Source organism: Monodon monoceros, unplaced genomic scaffold (genome assembly GCF_005190385.1).
Source record: "Monodon monoceros isolate NGI ecotype Baffin Bay Population unplaced genomic scaffold, NGI_Narwhal_1 Super_Scaffold_9, whole genome shotgun sequence".
NCBI classification, from domain to species: Eukaryota; Metazoa; Chordata; class Mammalia; order Artiodactyla; family Monodontidae; genus Monodon; species Monodon monoceros.
The window spans coordinates 11,554,596-11,577,369 of record NW_021703786.1 but is presented as its reverse complement, the minus strand read 5'-3'; the positions used below and the strand labels follow the sequence as shown (position 1 = coordinate 11,577,369).

The following is a 22,774-nucleotide window of genomic DNA, read 5'->3' as shown; positions in this document are numbered from 1 at the left end:
AGAGGTAAGGAAGCTTGAGAGTCGGACGGGGCACACAGCAGTTGGAACTACAAATCAAAGCTTTTTTGTTAAAAGGGAAGTGATGGCTGGTTTTTTAATGGGTTTTCCAGCTAAACACAGAATCTGATCTTCATTACACTTGACTGCTTCTATCCTGATAGTCAGTGAGAGACAGAGAAAAAGCGATTGTTCTCCAGGGACGTTTACTCTGAACACTTCATTATCCCTGTTGAGGGGAGCTGGGTTGGCAGAAAATGTTCTCCCGTTGGGCTGAATTGTGAGGGGCAAGGATCTGCCGTATGTCACAACAAACTAGAAGACAATAAGGTGAAATGAAGAGCCCTTGTTTCTATGAACTTATTACCCCTTTCTCCGGGAAAGACACTGAGACGGTGTAAAGGTCCCCCAGAGCTCTGTGCATACAACCACCCCTTTCTCATGGGTGGCCCAGGAGAGTCCCCGTATTTAAGAGGCAGCCTAGCTCCTTAGCAGCCTGACATCTGGAGTTTCAGCCCTCACACACCTGGGAGATTTGATCCGGAAACAAGCAGACAGGGCTGCAGACCCTCCGCACCCCAACCCATGCTGAAATTACCCCTTCCTCCTAATTGTCTTTTAAAGGTGGGAAGGGAGGAGAATTTGCTTAGAAGCTCCTTTGCAAATTCCCTGCTCATTCTGCATCTCCCGGTCCCTCCAACCCCAGCACTGGATCTGCCTGATTCTGAGAATCCTAAACCTCCAGAGGGGCTAGATTTTACTACTGGAAGCTGGCTTCCTACCTTCCCGGAAGGAAAAGCGTGAACACTATCGTTAGACCGCAGGGTTTCACAGGTGGTCTCATTCATTGCGTACAATGCCCCATCCCCCCCCCTGCACTCTAGGTTTCAGTACTGCACAGATGGTGAACCTGAGGCCTAGAGAGGGGAAGGGGTTGTTCTCTGCCCCAGGAACTATGGGACTGTGAGCGATGGATCCTAAAAAGCCCCTGTTCTTCTGCAGGTCCAGTCCAGCCTGTAGGTCTGGGTGCGACTCCTGCATCCTTCCTTCCCCTGGGCGCCTCAGGGAGAGGCAGGTGAAACTCCAATAGTGCTGAAAGGTCCCCGGCTTCCTTCCTGGGCCAGGCCGGCGTGGAAAAATACTTCTTTCCCCCGGCGGCTTAGTCCGCGCCTTCCCAACTTGGCGTGGGAGACGCCTGACAGGGCCACCTTGACCTCGCCTCTGCAGAACACCGCCCCTGGCCCCGGGAACCGCTGTGTCCTGGAGCTGCGAATAAACCAGAAATCAGTGGGCCCAGAGAACGTGCAGCTCCAACTGTCCATCCAGCTGCAGGCCAAGCTTTGCTTTCACTGCCAGAAAGGAGGCCCAGCAATCCTAGTTTTGCCCCGAAAGCGGAGGCGCTTTGATAGTCCTGGTTTAAACCGGGGAACCCAGTGGCCCAGGCGTCCAGCTTTCCGCGGCTCGGCCAGGCTGGGTGCTGGTGCAGCCCCGCTGCTGGGGGAGCTCAACTTTGGCTACTCCCTCTGGTCATAAATTAGTCGGTGCCTCCTCCCAAGTGTTCTCCGGACCTCCTTCCCGCTGGCCTACGCTCTCGGGCCGGCAGTTGTGCAAATCCAAACCGCTAGACCCAGCTGGTGAGGGCCTGGGGTCCGCAGAGCGGTAACTCAGGTAGAAGTAAATGGGACCACCGCCCCCGCAATCCACACTCACCCCACCTAATACGCCCCATTTCCCCCAGGTCTCCGCGTCCATTCCCCTGCGGTCAGTTTATCCTCCGCCCGCCTGGCTCTCCCGGCCCATCGCCTGCGTCGGTTGGGACGCGTCGGAGGGTCTCTGCTCTTCGCATCCTCCTCCATCTCCGTCTTCCAAGAGCGCCCCAGCTTCCTCCAGCTCTCACCTGAACCCCCGAAGCGCAGTTTCTTCTCTCCGGACTAAAGCCGGACCCGCAGCCGGTGGAAAAGTCCCGGAGCCTTCCACACTAGGCTGCAAGCTACTTGTTTAACAAGTCCAAAGGTCAGCTAAAGTTTGGCTGATAAACAGAACAAGGACAAGAATCTCTTCGGCCCCCTGGCGTGAGTACAATGGACCCTGGCAGCCCCGCTCCCGGCCCGGGTCTCTTGCTCTCCCCGTCTGCCCCTCACGCTCTCCCTCTCTCGGTTTTCCCCCCTCCCCACGACCATTTGCATCGGGCCGAAAGCCGGGCCCTCCCCACTAATTTGCATATCTTATATGGCCTAATGGTGGCGATCATGGCAAGTTAGAAGTTTTCTGACTCCTCTCGGAGGAGACTCCGGACCCCGGGGAATAACAGGTGTTTGGAGGCTGAAGGGTGGGGGGGTTCCTGGACTTGGGGTTCGCTTGTGAAACTCCCCTCCACCCTCCTCTCTCGCACCCACCCACCCCCTCACCCCCTCGCCCCCTTCTTTTTCTGTCCTTGGAAAATGGTGTCCAAGCTCACGTCGCTCCAGCAAGAACTCCTGAGCGCCCTGCTGAGCTCCGGGGTCACCAAGGAGGTGCTGGTCCAGGCCTTGGAGGAGTTGCTGCCATCCCCGAGTTTCGGGGTGAAGCTGGAGACGCTGCCCCTGTCCCCTGGGAGCGGGGCCGAGCCGGACACCAAGCCGGTCTTCCATACTCTCACGAACGGCCACGCCAAGGGCCGTCTGTCCGGGGACGAGGGCTCCGAGGACGGGGACGACTATGACACCCCTCCCATCCTCAAGGAGCTGCAAGCCCTCAACACCGAGGAGGCGGCGGAGCAGCGGGCGGAGGTGGACCGGATGCTCAGGTAGGCGCGGACCGAGGTGCGGAGTGTGCGCCCGAGCCCCTTGAGCCCCCGGCCTTGTGCCTGAGCGACACTGCGCGCGACCGCTCTTGCCAAGCCTGGTTCCCACCAGAGAAGTCCCCCGGGGGGCGCTCCGCTTCTCTCCCAACACCTGGAACCCTCCAAGTCCCTCAACTGGACGGCCCGAGCCCCGAGGCTTCAGGAACGCCTGCCCAGGCCAGCGCCCGGGACCCGCGGGGCCCTCCCGGCCGGGCTGGGGCTCGGCCTGGGAGAACCCGAGCTGCGGGGCCCTTTGCCCAGAGGTTTGCCCACGCGGCGGAAGGTGCGAGTGGGCGCAGTGAAGCCGCTGCGATTCCCAGGAGACCAGGCTCGGGCCCGCATCAGCCCCAGGCCAAGCCTTTCTCCTGAGGTACCAACTCCGCGGTCCGGGGAAACGCCGCCGGCCTGGGACACGGCGTCCTGCCGCTCTTGGCAGAGGGACAGGCGGCACCCGGGCCGGGATCTGGGGGGCGACTTATCTGGAGTGCGCTCCCATTTACAGCGCCCGTGCAAGACCCCAGGGCTATCCGAAATCCCCAAAGCCCGTTTAGATTCGCGAAAGGAAATGTTTGCACGTTGTCAGGTTAGGGTGGATCCTCAAGCGGCAAAAGAAACCACGTCACTAAGCAAGCGAGGGGAAAATGCGGCCAAGACCCCAATTCGCAGCGGATTTGGTGGGAGAAAGGAGGGCGTTTCCGGATCTCGCCGCCGACACCCCGGCGTCCCTGGGGAATCCAAGCAGGCTGGCGGGAGGTCTATCTCCCGGCCCCGGGTCTTTTGCTAAAACTCCCCGAGCGGCCCAGGGCTTTGACAGCTGGTTACTAATTATCCAAGGAGCCGAGCGGTCCCCTTAGACCGCACGTCGCTCCCGGCCACTCTGCTTTAGGACCAAGCCCCTCGCTTGGCCTCGGACCCTTCAGAGCCGCGGTCTCTAGACAGGGCCAGGACCAAAGTCGCTCCAGGGACTCGGGCAGCCTCGGTCACCCGCCCGCAGTGGCAGTTTGGGATGGGATATGACCTTGCATTTGAATTTGCTACCTGAGGACCCGGCGGCTTACTCTCTAGCAAAACAGTCAGGGGAATTTCTAGATTTTTTTTTACTTCCGGAAATTATGTTGCTACAGTTCTGAGGTTTGAGGTTCTTCCCTCGCGGTTTCGCCCGTGGCGGCGGTTTCTCCCCAGCCGGGGTTAGGGTGCAGGAAGGTGAGAGGGGTCTGAAGAGGAGCGGCTGGGGCGCCAGGGCGGCCCGGAGGTTGACCCGGGCCCGGCGGACCGACCGATCTCCCGCCGCCCACCGGCGGGCCCACCCCCACCCCCGCCCCGGTACCTAGGCCCATCTGCCTGGCCGCAGGCGCCCGCTTTCCAGCTGGGATTTGGAAGGACGTGGGAAGCCCGAGGCGACCTGGGGCGCCCCTCGGCACCCAGCCCCACGCCGGTCTGGACGCGGCAGAGATGTAATATAAACTGCAGCACGTGGAGTTCGGGTGTTATTAATTTATTTCTATAAATCATCAACAGAAAGATACACAAAAAGTCGTGATTAGGTTGAACGGAGAGGCGGGTTATTCATTGGTGAAGTTGTAAACGCGGCGGCTTCGAGGGGGAAGGAAAGCAGAACGCGGACGCGGGGCCGCTCGCTGCTGCCCGAGCACACGCACCGCGCTGCTGGGCCCTCCCAGCCGAGCCCCCGCGCCGCCCGGAGACCTGGCGCCAGACCCGGGCTGCCCCAGGGCCGCCGACGCCGCAGGCCCGGCGGGCAGAGAGCCAGGCCCGGCCCGGAGCCCTGGACCTCAGCGCTCTTCGCTGAGCAGAGCCCCCGGCTCCAGGGGGCGGGGAGCGAGGCTAGGGGGTCCGAGACCCCCGCTGAGGCGGGGGGACGCAGGACAGACCCCAAGGTTTCGCTCCCTTTCCCCAGCGGTTGCTGCCTTCCCTCCCCCAACTTCGGGAGTGGTCAGACTTGATTAAAGTAATTTTTCAAGAAATCGCTAGCGGTCCCCAGGTCACTGCACAGTCGGCTGCTGACCGCCAGACGCACGCACTCCCTTTTTGGCCCACCTCGCTCCCCTAAGGCGGAAAGAAAAGAACGGGGCAAGTCACTCTGGGGAGCGCCCGGCCGCTCTTTCCATCTCCTGGAAGAGAAAGGCGAGAAAAGCAGGCCGGGGGCTGCGCGCTGCCGTGTCCCCGGCCCCAGCTCTAGGCTGGCGCGCGGTGGAAAGTTGGAAAGTTGGTTGCTCCCAAGAGGCCGGGCTTGAGGCTTCTTAAAGAAGAATCACAGCGATCTGAGACGGGGTCCAGGACCTCTCTGCTTGTGGGCGGCCGAGGCATTGTTTGGAAAGGAGCGTGCTGGGCTGGCCAGGCGGGCGCCGAGGTCGGGCGCTTGACACCTGCGTCCTGAGCACAATGCCCGGGCGCGCTTCTCCCGTTCTGTGTGTTTATCGGGGTTGGGAACCCCTGATCACGGGCTGTATTTTCAAATTTCAAAACGTAACCGACTCTCGGGGCTCTATCCGGTGAATGCATGAGAATTCTGTGGTCAGAGCTGTAAAGGTGTAACTACGCCATCTTATCCCCAACTCTGGTCCTTCAATGCGGGCTGAAAGATTTGCTATGGTTTATAAGGTTTTACTGGTTTGGTTTTTTTTTTTTTAAACCTTCCCAATTGTTAAGCTAATTCACTCTTAACAACGGAATCATTCGCTTTTAGAACATTACACAATTTCAGTTAGGTTTCTTAGACACACGAAATAAATACAAGTAAAAAAATATTAAGCAAAACTAAAAAAGTCAAAGAATCTGTCGAAGCAGCATTAACTTTTAAAATCCAAATACTTTTTCTAACTTTTGAAGCTATTGTTCGTATCCGTTGAAGGTGTTTTTCTACCCTGAAAATATCTGTGGAAATATTCACCAGAAATAAGATTTTAAATGAACTCTGATGTTTACACGGGTATGTGCAAAATGTTACATTACTTTCCTCTTACTCAAGGTGAATTCTCCATGCTTGAAACTGGGACGCGGTTCCTCATTTTTTGTTCCTGTTGTTAGTTCATTATTTTGTATTACATGGAAGTACCTTTATAAATACTTGAGAAATATATTAAGCTATAGGTAATTAATCTTTTGTTTGTATTTCTCAAAACATGTCTATCAAAGCCTGTGTTTTCATAAATTTAATATTAAAGACTTGCTAAAATGATCACAATTTTTCAAATGATTACAAAAATCTCAGTTTAATTACTGGATTTTTAAAACTTCATGACACAAACATAACTTTAGTTGACATGTTATAGATACCATTTAGAAATAAATCGGTTATTTCATTTGCAACACTGTAAATGTTGCTTTTCAGCATTGTTTTTTATTACCTCTGAAACTACTTTTTCCCTTCACTTTTTTTCATGTTCTTTCAGGCTATTATATACATCAACATACAGTAAAGGGATGCTGGGTTTTTTTTAAGTTAAATATGTAGCTGCATTAAACAAATAGTATATGTGGATGTATTGTTTCTTGAATATTTTTGTTCTATACTGTGCACTGTTTTCTTAATTTCTGTTTTCAATTATATCTCTCACTTTTAAGTCACCTATTCAATAAGCAAGAAAAGATATTGGCAAAGTTGAAAACATTTGGAATAAATTCAAAGGCACTAATACAGTGTTCTAAAGAAGCTTTTTGCATTACCTGTGTTTATGAGAAATGTAAGCTCTTATCCCAAGCTTAAAATTTATGAGAAAGATTAACTTCCAGACACTCTTACCCTGTCAGAGGAGAAATGTAAGAATACAGGAAAACATGGCATTTGGAATCATTCATATCTTATTCAGAAATTGAAATTATTCTCCCTCCTTTTGGTCTTATTTGAGAGGCGGGGCTGTGAAGATTTTTTTTTTTTTTTTTTAACTTTACTGGCCTCACCTCAGTGCAGTGATTCTTCAGCCCCAGGGAGGAACATCATTTCTTAAAACTTTTCTGAAACTCTGAAAACTGTTTAACATTTGGCTAAGAAGTCCTCCTTGCTTCTCAGGAGGTGGACACAAAAGTTTTACTCCTGTTTTAGAAGACAAGAAACGGAGACGCCCATTCTGAAGGAAAATAATGGGGGGGCAGTCCAGGTGAATTTAGAGATTCTGCCCTCTGTCATTGTCGGATCAGCCAGCCCAGCCCCAAGCTAATGGCACCTCCACTGTCCAGTGGGCCTCTTGCCGTTGTTTAAGTCTCTCACATTCCAGGAAAGTGAAGGAAAGCAAGATAAAGCATGAACTTCTCTTTCTGCTTCCCCAGAGAGAGTGCTGGGGTGCTTTCCCATTCCTGAAGCAGGGAAATCATCTTCCTCTTTGCCCTCCTAATCTCAGATGAAAGGGATGGAGTACACTATATAGGAGCTTTCATCTCCTCTTTTGTTTAGGTTCTATTTTGGCCTCTCCCCAGGATGTAACTGGGACAGGAGGAGAAACAGGGGAAGGTCAGAGTTTTACACAGAGTTTAGGTAAAACCTCTAGAAAGAGGGTATTTCTCCCCGACCTCTTCTACCAGCATCCTTCCTAACCATCTGTTTATCTGTCTAGCGAGGACCCTTGGAGGGCTGCCAAAATGATCAAGGGCTACATGCAGCAACACAACATCCCCCAGAGGGAGGTGGTCGATGTCACCGGCCTGAACCAGTCACACCTCTCCCAGCATCTCAACAAGGGCACCCCTATGAAGACCCAGAAGCGCGCCGCCCTGTACACCTGGTACGTCCGAAAGCAACGGGAGATCCTCCGACGTAAGTGCTTTCATCCTGCCTCTGCCTCAACCAGGAGTGACCTTTGCCCTAACTCTGACCCCTGTGGAATGCCTCAGTTTCCTCTTCCTCAACAAGGTCTGCGTAGCGCTTGGCAAATATAAGGAAGCTGGCATGTGGATTTGGCCTTCAGCGCTGCTGTACAATGGGTTGACTTATATCATTTTCTTCTCCCACGATCCCCTAGTACCCAGCCAGTTGCTTTGACAAGCCCTTCAGTGTGTGCAGTGCACCTTGAATATTTTGGTCCCTGCTTCCAACATCTTTCTCTTTGAAACCAAGTAGGTAACAGTGGAGTATCGTCCCCAAAGTAAGCCAAGCATCTCCCCTTGATACATGACCATGGGTCAGTTTCCAAGGAAGACATTTAGTAGCAATCAATAACATTGATCACTATTATCGTTATTTTCCTCCTCTGAAAAGAGTATAAAAAATAGAAGGCATTTGTATATATAGATATATTCAGAACCTGATCCTGTTATTTGGGGGGGTTGGGTAGGGGGGTGCAACTGAGTTCTGAAGCAACTTAAGATGCTTGCTTGCTCACGTTTACCAAAATCGGTGGAGTTTTGAGACCCCCAGCCGGTGAGCCTATCGGACGGAGGAAGAAGCTGCTTCTGGCTAAAGCAGGACACACTAAAATCATCTATCTGCATTGGCAACCCTGACCCGTGAATTCTTGTCATTCCCATTGTCATTCCCCAATTTCCTTTTTGTCCCAAGATTTCTTCTACCCAATAACACAAAGATTTTTGTTTTGAAGTCTAGGGAAGTTTGAACTGCCTTTCAATGATAAGAGTATCAGTGACCTACTGTTTTTACTTTAGGAAGGTATACTTTTACATTACACTTTGATTATTTCGATCCAGCCCTTTTTCTAGGAAAAATTTATATGAGCTTTCACTCCTCCCACACACTATCCTCTGGGCGGTGGGCTTCTCTGTCAAGATATGAGTTTCTACCACTTTCTGGGCTGGGTTTTTCCCCTCTCACTGGAGGCCTACTTTTTAAAATCACTCTTGTTTTCTGTCACACACTGACCTGAAGTGATTGTTTCAGTATTTATTGTCTCAATGTCTGTGGGCTGGAAAGGACTTCAAGGTGGAGGGAAAGGGTTTAAGGGTTCATCTCTTATTGTCGTGGTTTGCTCTTTTGTTGGAAGCATTAGATGGGTAGGTTAGAATAAGCAAAGTGAGAGCTCTTTGCTACTGAGGGGAAGAGGCCCCTTTTTAACTCTGGGGTGATCCACCATCCATGGTGACTAGGTCTTTAAGAATTTGTGTGTCTGACATGAAGCAACTCCCTGTAATTCCTGGAAAGCGTAAGAAAATTTTTCAGGAGCCATAGTCTCCAAAGGCCAGAGAACCCTTGGGACACGCCCTCACTCCAATACAAGCCTCAGGCAGCATCTCCAGTTTGAGCTTCCTCTCTGCATGCCATGGGATTTCCCTCAGAAAGGAGGAGGACAGCCGGAAGCTTCTAAAAAGACAAAAGTCCCCAAAAGTTTCTCAAGATGCTTGAGAATGACATTTTGCAAAAATGTATGACAGTCTCTGCAAAGGATTTTAAAATTATTATTATTGTTTTAAAGTCCCATGAGACATAAAGCTTACGAAGCACCCCTTCATTCTGTAAATATTATATGAGCACCTATGAGGTGCCAAGCACTTGCTGGGCTGTGAGATACACACGTCCTTTTCTCCAGGGATTTACAAGCTAATGAGGGAGATGAGATGTTTGAAAAAATAATGACAGCTGCTTTCTAAGAGTTGTTATAAAAGTATACACAAGGGGCAGCAGAGGAATTGCTAAATTGCCTAGAGACATCACGGAGGGCTTCCTAGAGGAGGCGACATTTCAACCAATTCTTAAAGGATGAATATAAGACATGCACGCATGGGATAAAATATAGGAAGTGAGATAAATAAAAGAGGGACACAAGTGAACGTGGCAAGTGGTGAGAGTGGGGAAGATAAAAAAAGACGACACATGATAAATTTTCTTGAGAAACTAAAAATAATAAATGGTAATATTCATGAACCCATCTATGCAGATAGAATCTCTTTGTCCAGGCTGGCTCCTGAGCCTGTAAAGAGGTTGCCAAAGCCAACTGCTTCAAGTTAATTTTTATGGGCAATGAACATTTTCTGTGCCCCTCCCCCAGTTAATCTGGAAGGAAGTGGGGGAGAGTTGGTGGTGGATGGAGGACATGGGGGAGTCTAGTTCTTCAAAACAGGCAGCCAGCAGCCAGAGGCAGCCCCCACAGCGTGGGCAACTGCGGGCGTGTCTCGCACCCACCATAGGCAGAACTTCAGGAGTCAGTTCAGTTACCTCCACCCAAGGCCGATTGGAAGGTTTTGTGGGTGTGTTGTTTGGGTTTTGTTTCAAGCGAGAGGTGATGCATATGGTGCATCACCATGCATATGCATGGTGATGCAATGGTTATGAGTTTAGCGTCTACAGGTTGGGTTCACGTCCTGGCTCCCGCCTCAAGCCCATGAAACTTTAACTGGTCTGAACCTTAATTTCTTCATCTGTAAAATGGGGATAACAATACTTCTTGCACAGACAGGTGTGAGAATTAGATGAAGGGATACATTTGGAGGATTTTGTATAATACCTCACTGTAGAAATGGTTCAGTAAATGTTCCCTGTGATGACATCTGTTCACAGCAAATGAGGAACCTCATGCTGATCCTGGGTCCTTGGGATCACCCATACTGGCTTTGGCTATTATTCATGGTAACTCCACAGGGCCACAGGGAGGAGAGGAGTCACTGAGACAGACACCCACTGAGCAGGGGACTTCCTTCTCCCACTATGATCCTCCCCAAAGTCACTGTACTTAGATGGCTGCTATGAAGACCAAATAATACAGGAAGTGTAAAAGCACTTTGAAAAGTATAACTTCCGTAGGAACTTGGGTGATCATCATTATCATCACTGTTATCCTGACTAGGAGCAGATGTTCTAAAAGACTATTTAGTGCCCGTAGGTCTTCACCCAGTCCCATTCCACAGGCGGGAAAGCTGAGGGACCAGGAATTAAGGAACTTGGTTGGGACCCTACATTATTTCGTTGAGTCAGTAACTTCCTGCCAGTAAATTTGGCAGAGACATTCTCAGGTATCTAAAGGGATTGTTGGGAACCAGTGAAAACAGAGCCCTAAGTGGCCTGAGAATCATCCAAAGTGGGCGGGGCCCAAATCAAAGGTCCCAGTGACTCGTTCAGTCCATCTACCTGGGAGACAGCTCGTTAACTTGGCCGATCGGCAACTGGTTAAACAAAGGCCAACACCACCTGCGTCTGGGGTACAGGCTTGTTAGGGGCCCACTGCTCCTTGTGATGGACCAAAATGGAAGTGGATCCTTAGATGGTAGTAAGTTTCACATTGCTGGAGGTGGATGGGCTGGAAGGCCACGTGGTAGGGTGTTGTGGACGGGATTCAAGCACTAAGTAGTGGCCTGACTTTGGACCTTGAGGATTTTCTGAGACCTGTGGGGATGACTCCAGGAAACAAGAAAGAAAAACATCAAGGTCCAGAACCCAGGGACCAGGAGTTAGGAGATGAATCTGTTACGTGTCCTTGTTCAGCAGGGTCCTTGGCCTCTATGCTTGTTCATCTGTAAAATGGAATTAATCACCCTGATGAACCCTTTTTCACACACATGTGAGGAAGAGGACAACGAGGCTGCCTCTTCCATGAGTAAATATCAAATCTCATTGCAACCATAAAGGCTAGGAAATCACCACCAGGCAAACTGCCGTCTTCCATTCATTCATTCAACCAAAATATATTGAGGGTCACAGTGTGCCTGGGTCCTGGGAATTGGACTGACAAGGGGCATCATGCCATCTATATTTACCTTTCTCCAACTCATTAAATGCCACTCCCAGGAAGGTCCTGTGTTTGCTACCTCCTGCATTTCCCATCTTTCAAATGTGAGGGCAGGTCTGTAAGACCTTTCCCTCTTGGGCTGTTTCCCTCCTAAATGGACCCCTGGACACACACACACACACACACACACACACACACACACACCATTGCCTCCGAAATGATCTGAGCTCTAAAGAGCTTCTTCTCTTTCCAATACAAAGGTCCAGTTATATTATTTCAAAGCAGTAGTCAAAAGATTTGGGGTTTGGGGTTTTTCAAAGAGCATAACATTATAATGTTGATCCCTAGGAATTATGAGGAGAGTGGTGGGGGGAGCTATTTGCAGCCTCTAAACACTTTGTCTAAGCGCAGATTGTACTTTTGAGCATTTTTTCCCCTAGACCTGAGACTTGATGGAGTTCATCTCCTTGACGTCAAAACACAAGAGTTCAGGATTCAGAGCGTTGCTTCATGTCTGAGAGCCAGTGAGCCAATGAAATAATAATAATAATAAATTGTCCTGCAAACAATGGTCGGCCACGTTTGAGCTCCTCCAAAGAAAGGAAAGGGGTGGATTTGGTGGAGCCATCAGAAGTGGGCAGTGAGGGGCCTGAGCCGAGCCTCCCCCCTGCACCCCCACCCACAGTAACAGCAGATCCCAAAGCTCAGGGGAGAGGAATAAAGGTGTTTTTTTCCGTTGGTCTATCTGTCTGTGTGTCTGCTGAGTGAAGGCTACAGACCCTATCAAATCTACTCCTTTCTCTTTTCAGAATTCAACCAGACAGTCCAGAGTTCTGGAAATTTGACAGACAAAAGCAGTCAGGATCAGCTGCTGTTTCTCTTTCCAGAGTTCAGTCAACAGAGCCAGGGGCCTGGGCAGTCCGATGATGCCTGCTCTGAGCCCACCAACAAGAAGATGCGTCGCAACCGATTCAAATGGGGGCCCGCGTCCCAGCAAATCTTGTACCAGGCCTACGACCGGCAAAAGAACCCCAGCAAGGAAGAGAGGGAGGCCTTAGTGGAGGAGTGCAACAGGTAACACCACCAGAAGCTCACCCGAGCAGGCAGGCAAGCACGTGGACCCGAGCTCCATCCCCTCAGTCCTGGAATGTTGAGACATTAGTTATCCAGATAAGGGGCCAAGTCATGGTTTCCCAAAGTGTGTTCCACAGAACCCTCATTTCAAGCCATTAATAAATCAGTTTGAGAAGCATCATTCTGCATACTTCCTCTTAGGGAGTTATGACATACATTAATATTTTAAAGGCTGCTCTGAGAAGTCCTGCAGTCAAGAAACCCACTTCACTTTGCTGAATTGGTTGTTAACCATGGGAGGTCTCTCTGTGGTATACCCCTATGAACTATTATCCCAGAGAATGCTGGAGAATGCTGGTCTAAAATATAATGCCAATGAAGGGAGAATCATGTGTTTGACCTCCCTTACAGACCAGGGAAAAGCTATCCCTTAGCCACAGACTGGCTTTGGCCTTGACCAAATGTTACACACATTGGTTCAAAGGAAACTTAGCAGGAGAGCAAGAATTATTCAGATCTTCCCTCCACTCTGCCCACACTGATCAGAGTCCTTTTTGTAGAGTTCATTTGTTCTTAATGACATGGAATTTTAAAGAAAACTATTAGAAATCCTCAAGATATCTTTTTGCTTCATTCCTGCCCCATCCGCCCTGACTCCAACCTTGACTTTTAAAAAATCTGCTCTTTGCTCTGGTTAAGACCTCTCTCTGGGCTGGACTGGCTCTGGCAGTGGGAGGATACAGCCAGGGAGGTCAGGCTGGGGAGTGGGGAGGTGAAACGATCCGCCCATACATGTCACAGCGTCCTCAGCTGTGCTCTGGCCCCCTGCTGATGAGAAGGACCCCCCAGTATCCACTGGTGTCTAAGAATCTCTCTCACGCCTGGCCCTGGGGTTTCATCAGCAGTTGATAAAACTAGAGACCAGCCGCCTTTTGCATGGCTTCATTTATACCTCACCTAGCCTGCCCCTTGGAGGGGGTTCTGCTGTGTGAATAAGGAATCTCGCTTCCCTGGTACCTGTGTGCGATGTCCAAACCCCAGAAGACCAGAAGTCATTTCAGGGTGCTTTGGAAGGGCTTAGACAGAGCTGGGAGCTTGCCTTTTGTAGAGTGGGAAGAATAACCACATCAGGAGGAGTCAGGAGGCCCACCTGGACCTTCTCCCTGAGCTGCCTGCCCCACGGCTTCCTCTCTTTTTCAGGAGCCACACCAGAGGCTGCACCCCTGACTCCCGGGGCAGCGAGCCTGCTCCATACCTGTGTTCCGCCCCACTCCTGCCGTCTCATCAGATAACTACATGGGCTGGCCTTTTCTCAGGACAGGCTTTCCCCCGCTCTATCCGTGGCCTCTTCGCCCTCCTTGCCAAGGCCCCCCGTGATTGTGCGTCTGGGGCCAGACGCCGGCGGGCCGGCCCCGGGCCGCCCTTGCTCACCACCTACCCTCCCTCCTGTTCTCAGGGCGGAATGTTTGCAGCGGGGAGTCTCCCCCTCCAAGGCTCACGGCCTGGGCTCCAACCTGGTCACTGAGGTCCGCGTCTACAACTGGTTTGCAAACCGCAGGAAGGAGGAGGCATTCCGGCAGAAGCTGGCCATGGACGCCTACAGCTCCAGCCAGACGCATGGCCTGAACCCGCTGCTCTCCCACGGCTCCCCCCCGCACCAGCCCAGCACCTCCCCTCCCAACAAGCTGCCAGGTAAGCCGGGCCCCAACGCCTCGGCGACCAGACCCTCCGGCTTCTCCCCACGGCTCTCAGCGTGTCTCAGAGGAGGCAGTGCTTTTGGATGGTCCTAGGGCTGGCCTCCTCCTGCTGCTGGAATATTCTCGTGAGAAGAGCGTGTGGCTCTAGCTGGGTTTGCTCTAACTCCTCGCTCGGCCTCCGGGGAGCCCTCCGCCCGCCTCGTTCTTCTGCAGGCTCCTCTCTCCTGCCCTTGCGGCTGCTGACTCAGCGGGTCAGGGCCACCACCGGATGAGACGGAGCAGGCTGCCTCGCGGGTGTGCCCGGTCCACGCCGCAGGCAGAGGGGTCGCCCCTCCGCCACATCCAGGTGCACCCCCAGGGCTCTGTCCAGCTGCAGCGGGAGGAGCCCAGGGCCCTCCGGGGAAGGGCCACTCTGCTTGTTGGCGTCTGTGCTCCACCAGAGTTAGGGCGGGGCGGGTCACTTGAAATCTTGGTGGTGATGAGTTGGCCAAAATTGGTTGAGTACCTATGTGTGCTGCCGTGCGCCAGGCCCCCGGCCGGGATTAGGTGCCTCTGCTCTGGGCTGTGGGCTTGTCAGGATGGAATCCTACACCTTCCTGGTGGGAAAGCACCCCCCTAGGCTGAGGGCTGCGGCGGGCATAGGCTGGGGATGGGATGAGTACGTCTTCCCCTGGGAAGCCGGCTCCCCGGAGTGGATGTGTTTGCTGAGGTCAGTTTGGTGCCTGTGTAGACAGACTGCGGCACAGCCTGCTGCCTGCTCTGGGGACGGGTTTGCAGGAGAGCCAAGCACCATTTCTAACTCGGGGGCCGGTTCTGAAACTGCTTGGCCCCTCGCCTGCTGGTTGCCCTTCCGATGGGACAGGCCTGAGACCTGGGCGCTGACCTAAGTGCTGGGGGCACAGGCTCAGAGCCAGCAGCTGGGCCGTCTCCAAGCATCTGTTCCACACTGCACCCCATCCGCCCAGCATGACCCCTTCAAGTGTCTCTGGGAGGCTGCTACTGTCCAGTGCGAAGCCTGGGGGGCCAGGGAGGGGAGCTTCTCTGGGTCCCATTGCCACGGAAGGGGAGGGCTCAGCCACATGAGAAGAAAGTTGGGGTTACTCTTGAGAGGGAGACAAACCTCCAGATGAACACTGGCCTGACACTGGCAAAGTAACTACCCCTGTGCAGTAGTAATCCCTGGATCTGGAGCGGGGAGCTCCCGGGGGGCGTGGCTGGGGTTAGGGGCGTTACTGAGAAGACAATGGCTATTGTGCTGGGACCTGTGATCTCCACACCAAAGTCAGGGAGCCTGCAAGCCAAACAAAGGCCCGGCAGCTTTCTGACAAGCTGGGGTTGTGGTGAGGTCACCAGGCGGTTGTTGGCTTAGGCATTCTGTATGGTGACAGGAGACCCAGAGAGGCGGGGCTGGAGGGGCTGGAGCAGGTACTAGGGACAGGGCAGCGGTCGGGCGGGAAACACGGCCCTGAGACACCACCGAGCCCTCTGAGGAGGCGTATCCCACTGGAAGTGGATTCTCTAGGGTCCCCGGAAGTCGCAGCCTTTTTATAAATCAGTGAATATTAGAACCGGGAGGAACTTGGAAGAAGGAAACTGAGGCCCAGAAAGAGGTAGTGACTTTGCAGAGTTCCACAGGGCGACGGTAGCAAAACAAGGGCTAGAACCCAGGCCTGCCGATTCCCACCCTGTACTTTCCCGCAGCACAGACAGGCGCTGAGTCTGGGCACCACGTTGGTGATGAGTAAGACACGCACGCGTCTCTGCCCCTGGGGGCTTATGGTCTAGTTGGGAAGACCTCCTGCTGGCGTAGAGTCCCTAGAACTGGCTGGGGATCAAGGTTATCTTTGGGGAGTTTGTGCATCTTTCTAGCTATTTATGGAGCAATAATTATGGGCCACTGTGTATTTTCAGTGGCTACCTTCCCTTCTCCCTTAATTTTCATTCAGGGTTCATCAAAATAGTCCAGGGACTGATTCTCTGGACTTAGTTTTGAATCCTGATTCTAACCTGGTTCTAATTCCCATAACTGCAGTGTGGTCAATTCACATAACTTCTCTGAGTCTGAGTTTCCTGTCTGTAAAATGGAGATATAGCACCTACCTCATAGGGGCCATGTGAGAATTAAACGAGAGAGTGTGTAAACACCATCTTTCCCAATAAACCATAACTACTATTATCATTATTATTATCACAGAAGGCTAAACAAGCGGCAGTGGAAAGAGTGACGGGCAGTAGAAATCTATTTCCTTTTCAATTTCATACACGAGCGTTGTTCCTAAGAGGCAGTGAGGTGTGTTCTGGGGCTGGGGTGCAAATGCTGCGATCAGGCCCTGGCCCCCTCGCAGACTGCTGGTGGAGGCAGCACATGGGTTGTGACAGGCTCCTAGGGAGTGCAACCAGGGCCAGCCTGACGGCAGGGAGGGTTTGATCTGAACTTCTCACGATATATTTCCCATCACGGTCCCTACAACCAAGGTATGGTCTCTAACCAAGCCCCAAACCTACTTGGATGCAGAAAAGGGCTCTGTGGTGGCCGAGGAGAAACCAACAGCCCGAGTCAGCACCAGCAGCCTCTAAGGCTGAGCTGGGGAGATGAGGTCCCCACCCCCTCCCCACTTTCCCCTCCAAACACCAGTCTCTGAGCCAGGAGGACAGGAGGCACCTTTAAGACAAATCTTTCCCTTGACCCCTCTTCCTGGAGAGGAAAGCATCCCTCCTGTACCTGAGCCCCTTCCCTCCCAGCCACGCTTACAGTGCTGTGGCCCACTTGCCCACGGTGACCACAGTGTGACCCTGGTCCTGGAATGTCCAGCACAATAGGAGTGGCAGAAGGAGCCCTTTGCCTCTGTCAGCAGAGGCTGATTGGTTACAAGGTGCCCTACAAACACACTGTCAGCAGAATCAGCTGTTTTCAGCGTTGCCCCTCCCGACTTTACAATCACACGCCAGCATGCAGCCCAGGGTTGTCATGGCTTTGTCTTCCTCATGCATGCTTAATTGACAATTAAGTTGAGTCTTTGAACCAGCCTGGCTGCCTCTGATGGGGCTTCATCTTTCCAGTGAGTGTCACAGGGGCACCCTTTGTTTGCTCTTCTTGGGGGCCTGGAGTTACTGTAGCAGGCTGTGGGCAGCCATTTATCTTCAGCCGGGAAGGCCTTTATCTGCACCCCCCATCCCAGCTCTCGCCAGCAGGAGCTGTCCCTGGTTATAGGCCCTGTGACAGCCTATTCTGAGGCCATTGAGCAGGCCCGGAGTGATGGCCCCGACCTCCATTCTGGAGCGGAATCAAGAGAAAGGCCCCCCAAAGGTCAGAGAGCAGGGCTGTGGCCAGGAAGCAGACTGGTTGGAGACTGGTGCCTGTATTGATCAGCCCAAGGAGGAGGAAGTTGGCACGGGATGGAAGCTGGGCTAGCCTCGGCCCAAGCCCTGGGATCGGCTGCACCATCTGTGGTGGCCTTGCGTACTGTCCCCTTTGCTCCAGTCTGTGGCAGACTCGCCTGGTCGCCTCCAGCAAACTCACCCGGCCGCCTTGCGACAGCAAGAGAGGGACAGAGGTCTTCATCAGCCTTCATTCACCCCACACCTAATGTCCTCCCTCTTGTATCATCTTTCGAGAAGGAGATAGAGGCTCATTCTCCTAGTAAGAAAGTGAGGCCCAGAGGCGAGAACAAGCCCTACCAGGATAACCTTTGGATGTCCTGAGCCACACAGCCTCTTTACCCAAGAAGAGGAGACGTTTATTTCTGTGGCTGCTTTCTCCTCACTCCCTTCAAATTTTACTCCTGCCTCTCCAAGCCCAGGGGCTGTGATTGCCCCCATGGTCAGATCAGAGCTTGAGGACCTGAGAATCCAGCCTCCTGCCTCCCCCCGAACCCCTCTTACATCTCCTCCTAACTTGCCTGCAGAAATCTAACTCTGGGTCTTAGACAAACGAGACTCTGGGCCAGGATATCATGTGGTCACTGTGGTTTTCCCTGACACTGAAATCTGCAGAACCCAAGGAAATCTCAAAAGTGCCCAGTGGCAGGGTCGTGAGTAAATCTGAATAATGAGAACAGCTAGTGCTGATCGAGTGCTTCCTGGGTACCAGGCCCTGGGCTGAGTACATGCATCATCTTATTTAATCCTCACAACTTTGTAGGGTAGACACCATCCATAACCTTACCCCTTATTTTACAATCAAGGAAGGTGAGATATTTCGTATGTCAGTAATTTGCCCAAGTTCATATAGTTTGTAAGTGGCAGAGACAGGTTTTGAGCTGTTACACACTGACTTTCACTTTGCTTTATGCAGATGCTAAGGACTTTCAGGCGTGGAAATCAACACACACACACACACACACACACACACACACACACAATCCTCCCACAGTTCCTTCTTCTCCTATATTCTTACTGTTCCCCTCTGAATGACAAAGGGGCTTTGCGAGGTGGGTTAAGGGTGGGGTCTCCCAGTCTGGCTAGTTTGCTGCTTCCGCCTCCCTCTCAGCCTCCCCCCACCCCGCCACCAACTGTTGCCCCTGACCAAGGTGGATTCTGTGCCCTGCCCAGGGAAGAAATCAAAGCCCCCTCTTTCACAACCCCATCCCCATCTGGGTGGGGATTTGAACTGCCCTTGCAGTCGGCACTGTCTGGGGCACTAAATGCCTTAACAACTTAATGGGGCTTCTGAGACAGTGCAGGCACCTCAGCTCACCTCTGGAGCCCCGCCCACTCCCTGGGCAGCAGACGAGTGGAGGGGGTTTATGAGTGCAGTTGTAAAAATATTCATCTCCACAGCAAAGATCCCCACAGTAAATAAGCCCCATTGTCCCTAAGTAGTAGGTTCTTTGAGTTCAGAAGAGAAACAGATCCTGCCTTGAGTCATCTGCTATTGTAGAAAACACATTTATACTGATGTGGAGTTCCGTGGCGGCCACGGCTCCAATGTTCTCCTTGTAGGGACTTTATCGGACTGCCATTTTATCTGTTGAATTCGAAGGTCATTTTATCTTGCGGGTACCACCCCATCGGCTGCCACTAGATTGGGCAAGACAATCAGGATACTAATGAGCTTAAGAGGCCCAGCCTTCAGAGCATTCTGCTGGCAGCCTCCCCCTGATAGCGGACCAACCCTGGTCTGCATACAAAGAACCCCGGCTGCCCGGGCTGGTGGGACTCCAGCCTCCTCACAAAGGGGCCAAGGAGATACCGGTTTCTATCACTGAAGGCAGCCCTACCTGCGTGCCTAATCCCCCTGAAGGACCCTTAGAGAATTCAAGGACTCCTTGATGCCTCCTGTCCGATCCGAGGAGGAAGGAAGCTGCCTGCAAGCACATTGCCCCAGCCCGCAAGTTACGGGAGAAGTGTCCTTGGAGTCTGTTTGTTGAAGGTTTGATGGAAACTGACAAGAACTGGGAGAGAATTAAGCAGAGGGAGAGAGGCAGAGAGCTATGCAAGGGTCTATGAAGCTAACTGCTGGCCGGGAAGCCACAAGATCAAACACAAATGGGGAGAGGGGAAAAAAATATGTATATATGAAACATAAAAATAAATATATATGAAGCATATGTATATATGAAACCTAGCCCCAAAATAAAGTCAAATACATTCAATCCTGGTTATCATCCTAGCTGTGCATAAGAACTGTAGTACAGGGGATGGCAAACTTTCTGTAAAGAGCTAGATAGTGACTATTTTAGGCTTTTCAGGCCATACTGTCTCAGTCGCAGCTACTCAGCTCTGCCTTTGGAGAACACACCAGCCATGGACTGTATGTGAACGAATGCACATGGCTGTCTTCTAGTAAACTTCATTGATGGGGATTGAAATTTGAATTTCCTATGATTTTTGCATATCACAAAATATTCTTTTTTTATTTTTAAAAACTATTTAAAAATGTGAAAACCATTCTGAGCTCGTGGGTCATACAAAAACAGGCTGCTTGGCCTGCCGATCACAGTTTGCTGACCCGTGCTCTAGGACAACTAGAGGTTCCTAAATCTCGCCACATCTTAGAATCAACTGGGAGACTTCCAAAAATCCCAGTGCCTGGGCTGTACCATAGATGCCTGACCGTCAACAATACCGACATTTAATATATGCTAAAGATACTCTGGAGAAATGCTGTTATAAATCCAAGTGGGCGTAGCGACAAAGTCATGGGTATGGAGGTCGACATGAATCCCAACCTCAAATTGGCCACTGATCAGCTGTGTGACTCTGGACTCTGAGCCTCAGTTTCTCAGTGCATAAAATGGAGACACCCGCTCATGCAGATGTGGGAAAGATTAAATGAGATAACATATGCAAAGCACCCCAGATGTAGCAGGCTCTCATAAATGGTACCTATTACCATACCTTGTGGAGCCCAGTGGTTTGGGTTTCTTTTTCCTCTTTCCCTCTGTTCCTCTTATAGGTTTATTTCAACCTCAATTTTGAGACAATTTGAGTAGGTCTACTAGATACTCATCTTGGTGTTTGCAGTAGACTCAGGCTGGCTTCTTGTAGTAACTGAGTTTACTCAGTAACTCAGGCAGGCTCTCATGCTTCCAGGAAGGACTGCTCTGTGACATCCATAAGGCATTTGCAAGTGCCATGTCCAGTGCCATAGGCTTTCAGTGCAAAGACACTAAACAGTGAGAGAAAGCTGGGAGGAACCGTGGATGGTGGAGGGGATGGCAGGTCATGACCGTGTAGCAAGGTCAGGTACGTAAGATGACCCTGAATTTCCTGTACCTAATAAGGCATTTCTCGCCTTTAATGAAAGGAGGTGTGAGTACCCCTGCTTGTCGGTAGTTAGCCCTGAGAACCTGCCACTTAGAGAGGGTGTGGTACTTTCCTGGTGGAGGCCAAATCTGAGAAGCTTCATGACCTTTGTTCTTAGGAAGGAAGCTCCCCCAAACTTCACGCAAAAGAGCAGTAAGAAGGGGTGGGGTAGACACGATTCCTGCAGTGAACGCAGGAAACCTCAGATGCTCCTGAGGGCTGATTTTCTGGAAGCGACATTCCTGTACCTGAGAGCAGGCATCTGCTTAAGATACCTCCCCAGTACCCTCTGTTCTGGCTTCAGCAGCCCCGCCCAAAGCACACCTGTGTGAGTTCAGCCACGGAGGAGCTGACCAGCGAGGCTCAGTCTCTCTAGTGCTCTCAGGAAGTCAAGACATTTCTCAGGACGTGTACACTGCATGTCCCTCCCAAGTTGGAGACACACCATGCATGCAGATGATCTTTAGCATTTAATGACTTTCCCAAGGGAAATCCACATCCCCCAGGCGAGCTGGTCACAGGCAGTCCATTGCCAGGACCACACTCAGATGGGTGTGTCTGGGTAGCAAGGTGTAGCACCCCAAACAGGCTTGGGCTTGAATTGTGGTTCTGTCCCTGTCTGGCAGTGTGGCCTCAAACAAGTTACTTAGCCTCTTTGAGCCTCAGTTTCTTCATCCATAAAATAGGGATCGTAATACCTATCTCCTTCAGACTACTGAGGGGCTTAAAGGTGATAAAGTGCACCCAGTGCCCCACACAGTGCCTGACCCAGAAGGGGTTATTAGGTTGACTCAGGAACCCTCAGGGCGTCAAGAGAGAGGAAGAGCTTTGGTTCTTCCTGGGTTCTTGACAGGGCTGTGGTTTGCAGTTTCACCCTGGAAGAGTTCCCCTTTTTATGAACCCTGCTTTTCATTTGAGACATCAGGAACAGTGAAACCCAAGTATTGACAAGATCTGTGGTTCTCAGATCTCCTTCCCAGGCCACATGTAAGGCATCTGGGGAGTTTATTAAAAGTACCCATGTCTCCCCCATCCACACCTTTTAGAATCAGGATTTGGAACAAGGGGTCAGGCATGGGAAGTTTCAACAAACTCCCTAAGAGATGTGGATATACAATCAAGGCTGGACATCATAGGCTAGATGAGAGAAGGCTAGAGTCTCAAGGGGTTGGCGACAGTCGTGATGGTCCCCTGCTGAAGTAAAAGAGATGAGGCAGCTGGGCTGAGGGCCCCAGACTCGGATCCAGGAGCCCTGAGGCACTGAGGGGCAGGGGTGACCTTGGGCAAATCACTTAATTCCTCCGGGAGTCTGGCAAATGAGACCTTTCAGCTCTGGCAGGTTATTATTTGGACACTGGGGCCCAGGGCTCTGCTGTTTGAAGTGGCAGAGGGAGCTTTGCCATTGTGATACTTTATTGTTAAGCTCATCATCCATCTCTCTCCCTCCTGGTCTCCTTCGCTCCCTCACTTCTTCCCCATTTCAGGAACTGTGTGCCTTCCACCTTTATTAGGGACCATTAGAGCTTTACAGCACCAGCAGATTGGGTGGGGCCAGTCACAATAAACAGATTTAAAATGGGTATAAACGAGGCACCTATAACTGCTGGAGGTTAACACTTTCAGGGCCTTTGAGTGGCAGCCTGACTGCCCAGGCCTGCCCACCACAGGGTGCCTCTCTCCAGTCGGCACCTGTTGGATCAGGCTGGCAACGAAGTCCAGTGAGTCCTTGCTCAGCAAGGATGGGAAACCTCTGAACAGCATCTCCCATTTGGAGAGCATCAGTTTGCATGGTGAGCACAAAATAGGTGCTTAAT

The 22,774-nt window shown here is 51.6% G+C and overlaps 1 protein-coding gene across 7 annotated transcripts in view; it reads left to right on the top strand.

The window, feature by feature from the left end:
* The first annotated feature begins 1,972 nt into the window (after window positions 1–1,972).
* The window catches only part of HNF1B (HNF1 homeobox B), a 52,882-nt gene continuing 32,080 nt past the window's right edge, over window positions 1,973–22,774 (top strand). For 2 of the 7 annotated variants that reach the window (XM_029211305.1, XM_029211302.1), the window contains exons 1-4: window positions 2,243–2,782; window positions 7,387–7,586; window positions 12,330–12,516; window positions 13,973–14,208. In XM_029211305.1, coding sequence (XP_029067138.1) covers window positions 2,439–2,782; window positions 7,387–7,586; window positions 12,330–12,516; window positions 13,973–14,208 — 967 coding nt within the window. In that variant the 5' untranslated portion in view covers window positions 2,243–2,438. Of the gene's footprint in view, window positions 2,070–2,237; window positions 2,783–5,692; window positions 5,766–7,386; window positions 7,587–12,251; window positions 12,517–13,972; window positions 14,209–22,774 lie in introns of those variants that run through there. The other 5 variants (XM_029211303.1, XM_029211300.1, XM_029211299.1 and 2 more) reach the window with 5 other exon arrangements.